General features: G+C 37.2%; 1 protein-coding gene across 1 annotated transcript; it reads right to left on the bottom strand.

Moving 5' to 3' along the window:
* Positions 1 to 365: 365 nt before the first annotated feature.
* LOC112764565 (vacuolar-processing enzyme) lies at positions 366 to 4,997 on the bottom strand. Its single transcript, XM_025810236.3, has 9 exons — positions 4,504 to 4,997; positions 3,742 to 3,906; positions 3,507 to 3,663; positions 2,959 to 3,044; positions 2,661 to 2,860; positions 2,285 to 2,333; positions 1,857 to 2,069; positions 967 to 1,173; positions 366 to 862 (listed from the first exon to the last, which is right to left on the bottom strand). The coding sequence occupies exons 1-9, from the start codon at positions 4,711 to 4,713 to the stop codon at positions 680 to 682; spliced, it is 1,470 nt and encodes a 489-aa protein (XP_025666021.1). The 5' UTR covers positions 4,714 to 4,997; the 3' UTR covers positions 366 to 679.

The following is a 4,997-nucleotide window of genomic DNA, read 5'->3' as shown; positions in this document are numbered from 1 at the left end:
ACGAGGCGCATCGAACTGACCGGCGGAGCTGAGAACGGTATTGGTGGGAGGATGCGGCGGCCTCAGTATGGCCGGCGAAAAATTCAGTGACGCGAGGTGAGAACCGAAGACGATGACTGTAAATTTTAGACGTGTATTAAAAGTTACGGTAAGATTAGAAATAACTGTACATAGTATGAATAGATTTAAATACTAATCTTAATTTTTAATTTTAATTTTACCTTTTTTTTTAATTCATTGTACACAATATTAGTTCCCAATACTTTCTCTTTGAGTTATCAAGACTAGGAATACCCGAAGGGTCATTGGCTCATTGCCAAGTTTAAAAAAATGCATTGTAATTTTTTAAAGATTCAAGTAAAATATTTAGACCAAATATAATATATTTACCATACCATGGAGATTCTACTAAAATTTTACCAAATAACAGGTTACTGTATGATCTTGGCATCGATGCATGACATTATCCTGGAGGGTCCAATGGAACTTCATGGTCCACTATTCCTCCTTCAATAAAATGCCTTAATTACAACGGACACACAATCAGAGGAGGTTCCCCGCTTCCCATCCTCCCATTTGTATATTTACAAAACTAGCATGTGAGAAATCATCACCAATGTATATATTGTATATTCATTTTAATTGTAACAGTGGTCTTTAATGGAGCAAATTCTCGGAACTATGCACTGAAACCCCCGTGTAATGAACTCCATGGATTGGATGGAACACTTGTGCATGCATGTGCTGAGGCATCAGCCAATTGCTCCCTCCTTATGCCTGCATTGCAGAAGTTTGCAAAGGATCTCATGTGTTTCATTCCATACTGAGACAAGGATCCGCAATGCGTCTCAAAAGTCGTAACCTGCATCAACAATAGATTAAGGTGTAACAAGAAGTCAAGAATCATAGAATTATTAATAATAATAATAAAACAAAAATCATAAAATGAATAATTGAAAACAGTACCAGTGATTTCAGGCAGTCCCAGTCATCAACAAGTGGCTCCCCAGAAGGTCTAACACTGCTAAGTATTTCTTGACCTTTTTCAATGCCGAATAAGAGCTTTCCAATAAGTTTGACGCTGCTGTCTATATGCATTCTGTGAGACATTACTTCCATAACTTGTTTCTCTGCTGCAGCTTTCCTTGGAGAACCCTCAGGAGCTTTGAGGTACTGACAAACGAGAAACAGAAGATGATGTCAACAGGTAGATAAACCAGAAAATAAGTGTCAAGTGTCAACAAATAACGATCTTTATTTCATCGTGTAGACTCAGACATTAATGCCAACATTCCCAATCTAGTTCAAGTTCTGCATCCGAATAAATAACCCATATTCGGTTTAGAGGAAACCATTGTAAACAGAACAGGCATTCATCTAAAGTTCTAACTGAAGCATAGAGTTCCTAGGGTTTACCAAATTAAATCAGCCATAGAATATCTTGCTAATGGAATCTACTCTAATGGCACATTCAGGGCAAGGAGTGGTAGATTCTATGGAGTAACCTCAAATGGAATAGCCATTCCCAGCGTTAAGCTTCATAAGTTCAGGAACAAAACAACATTCAATTGTTTTGTACTTACAATAAATCAACGATAAGCCTCATTCCAAGTAATGGTGGATCACAATCCAAGTATCAGACAAGAAGCTAGACCTGAACTCCCAATACCATTCTCATATATCTTCATTGTTCAATACTAACTTATGCTATCCTTCATTAAATTTCAATGCTAGAATGATGAGAAAAATATATCTACCACTCAATCTGCTCCATTTTCAAATTTGGGTACACAAGGAGGACATAGCAAAGAAATAATTTGAACAGGAATAAAGTAAAATATTTCACAAAATGATACCTTATCCCAGAAATGGACAAGATCTGCATCACGTTGGTTTACTGCTGTCTTTGACGGTAGCTTCAAGGAGTTGTTATCCACAAACGTAAAATTTTCATTAGCTGGATTTGTACCCAAATATAGGAAGAGATTATTACTGCTAATCCCTATATCACCATATTGCATCACATGAGAGCCATACATTGAATTTCCATTGAAAGTCCTTTCTTTAACCTGGGAACACAGGAATAACAAAATTTTTCTCACTCAATTCATGCACACATTCTACAATTTTGAGACCAGAAAATCTTTAGGCCAATCAACATACACAATTTTGAAAACAAACAAAATTTTCTCCCATCCATTTAAGAAACCAAGGTATAAATCTACATTCCTCAGTTAATATTAGTTGATTATCTAAAACAACTAAGTTAGCAATAGGATCTTACCAATTGGTATTGTTGGTGCAAAGTTTCTGTATGTAAATTGTGTATGGCACTGTTCAAGAGTAAGGAGAACAAAACAAAGAATCAGTACCATAAAAGAACTTGCAGTAAAAAAGGAGGGATGAAAAAGATTGCCTTTTCCTTCTAGAACAAAATGCGTTCAGCAAATTACAAATACAAGGTATATAAAATCCTAATATTGACATGCTCTCATCATAGCAACCAATTGTTTTCAACACTTCATGGTGATAGTCTGGGAACAGATAACACACTCAATAAACCTTATTTAATTATAGCTCTCATATAATTTATAATTAATTATAGAGTCAGCAAATTATATAGGAAAAAGATTTATTTATTCTATATGCTATTTTCATACCTGTCTTCCATCCAAGCAACACTGTATAGGTCACCTAGACAGGTTCCAAATTCTGGTGGAGGACTAGGATTCTCCCCAGGGCAATATGTTCCCCAACTGCTTTCTTCTGCGTTTGCGGCTGTTGTTGCATAGATATTCAGACCTTCTGGAAGAAGGCCTTCAAAGATACTTCCAGATTCACATGCCTCGAGATAAAATACCTGCACCAGCATTACGTAAATCCAAAGAATTGGGAAATATCTCAACAAAGATTGATATAAACATTAATCAAGCAACGTATAGTATGCAAGTAACTTACCATGCTTTTATATGTTCCAGAAGCATGCTTCTTCTTCAAGACTTCGATCAGATCAGATGCATATAAGTAAGGACTAGTAGGCATCCCTGAAATCCATCCCAGTTCCCACAAAATATTAGACCATATAAGAGCTTCAAAAGGGCAGATATCATTGTTATGAGAAGAGTTGTATTGTGTAAGGATGCAAAGCAAAATTTTAGTAAAAGGATCACAAATGAAGACAATTTTGACTGGAATAAAGGGATCACGTCCAATCAATTCAGTTTTCTCTCTATCATTCTTATCTTGACACACTAAAAACAAAAAAGAAAAAAACTAAAAGACAATTTTAACCGTAAAAATAACCAGATAACAGAACATAACTTCTTTCACTGTTTCACTCCATGTTAGCAAATAAACCCAAAATGCTACAGCAAACACTATTTGCAAGTAATACTCCCCAGTAGAAGACAACCCATAGTACCATGCTGAAAAAGGATACAATCAACACATACACAATCCATGATTTTCGTCATAAAGTCCCTTTGGAAGAATTCAGAGCTACTTACCAAGCACCCCAGGACCCCCATGATCACTATAGTATATAAATATATGATCATTGGGACCACTATCCACAACCTTCCCACTGCCACCTGTAAGAGCGGACTTATTTCCAAGTATAGCAGCAAAAAAGTTGTTTACAGTAACATCTCCACCAACATAATCCTATCATAACAAAGTTCATATCAGAAGACTTTTTAAGTTTCAAACAGAATCAGGATTTGCAATAACAAGATCTCAAACCTTTGGAACTCCTTTGTAAACATCATCTCCATGTGGACTGTTAATGATGACTCCGGGCCTTGGGTTCTCTTCATTGAAAGCAATGTCATCATACATAAACACAATGATGTTTTCTTCTTTGAGACCACCTTTTCTCAGTAATTGATACGCATGACAAACATCAGCCTGAAAAAAGATGAAGCCTCATCAATCATCACTCATCAGTGAAACAAACCAAGTAATACAGTCCAAATGGTAAATTAGTACTAACAGCTGAATCAGCAAGTTATATAGACCAATCACCAATGACCACAGATTAAGTTGACCAAACTGAACAACCCAAACCCAGAACAAAACAGAGAGCAGTTTCTTTTTGATACGTGGAACACAAATTATCAATTATTGCAGGCTTTTGTTTCAGTGCAGTATAGACGTTAGATCCTCCAAGGGCCACTATTCACAATTCACCTTTAGAATCTAAGGTGCAAGTAGCTGAGGCGAATGCAGAATCTGCATCAAATGCCGATTTTAACCTAGACTGAAATAAAAGAAAATAGTATTCTAAATGCTGTCAACTAAACAAGATGCCCACGAACCAGTGGAACAGGAAAAACAATATGAAAACCGAAGGACAGTGATAAGCAACAGTTCATCAATTTCATACTAAACAGTCAAACAAAGAAGGAACAAAATACTGACAAGGGAAAGCGTTGAGGAAAGGAAAGCATAAGAAGAAAAAAAAAATTGAAGCTTGAAAGAACGGGAGTATAAGAATGACGGTACCTGATGTCTGTAATTCCAGTAGCCATTGGAACCAGCGATTAAAATGGCCCAGCGAGTTCCTTCCTCCACGTTGTCGCCGTCGTCGGAAGGCGCTTTGAAGAATCTGGAAGCTTCGGAAGGAAGGCGGATAACTTCTCGGTCGGGGTCTCGGACGGCGGAGACAAGGACGGCGAGGAAGGCCGCGAGCAGAAAGAGGAGAGAACGGCCCATTGGGCTGGAAAAGAAAGAGAGGGAGAAAGGGGTTTGAAGATTAGGTGAGAGGAGAAGAAGGAGATGAATAAAGAAAGGGAGCACTACTCCCTTCCCTCATATATATATTGGTATTCCCCCAATTCAATATTTCATGTTGTCGTGTGTATTATTATCATGAGGATGGTGTTTGTTAAGGAAAGAGACGAAGTAACGTCTCGTTGGAAGGTTCCTTCTTTTTTTTTTTTTTTTTTTGGGGGGGTTTCAAGGTTTGTTTTTTGTTTATTCATAGTGCTTCTTGCCAC

The sequence above is a fragment of the Arachis hypogaea genome, chromosome 17, assembly GCF_003086295.3.
Source record: "Arachis hypogaea cultivar Tifrunner chromosome 17, arahy.Tifrunner.gnm2.J5K5, whole genome shotgun sequence".
NCBI classification, from domain to species: domain Eukaryota; kingdom Viridiplantae; phylum Streptophyta; class Magnoliopsida; order Fabales; family Fabaceae; genus Arachis; species Arachis hypogaea.
Note: the sequence above shows the minus strand (reverse complement) of the source record. Positions and strands in the feature narration are given on the sequence as shown.

What these genes read in the sequence shown, in the direction of transcription:
- LOC112764565 (XM_025810236.3), bottom strand. Translation starts at nt 4,713, where the DNA reads ATGGGCCGTTCTCTCCTCTTTCTGCTCGCGGCCTTCCTCGCCGTCCTT. An exon ending in TGCACCAACAATACCAATTG is followed by an intron (nt 2,070 to 2,284) that starts GTAAGATCCTAT and finishes CTGTGTTCCCAG; the next exon opens with GTTAAAGAAAGGACTTTCAA. An exon ending in TTGTCCATTTCTGGGATAAG is followed by an intron (nt 1,174 to 1,856) that starts GTATCATTTTGT and finishes CTCGTTTGTCAG; the next exon opens with TACCTCAAAGCTCCTGAGGG.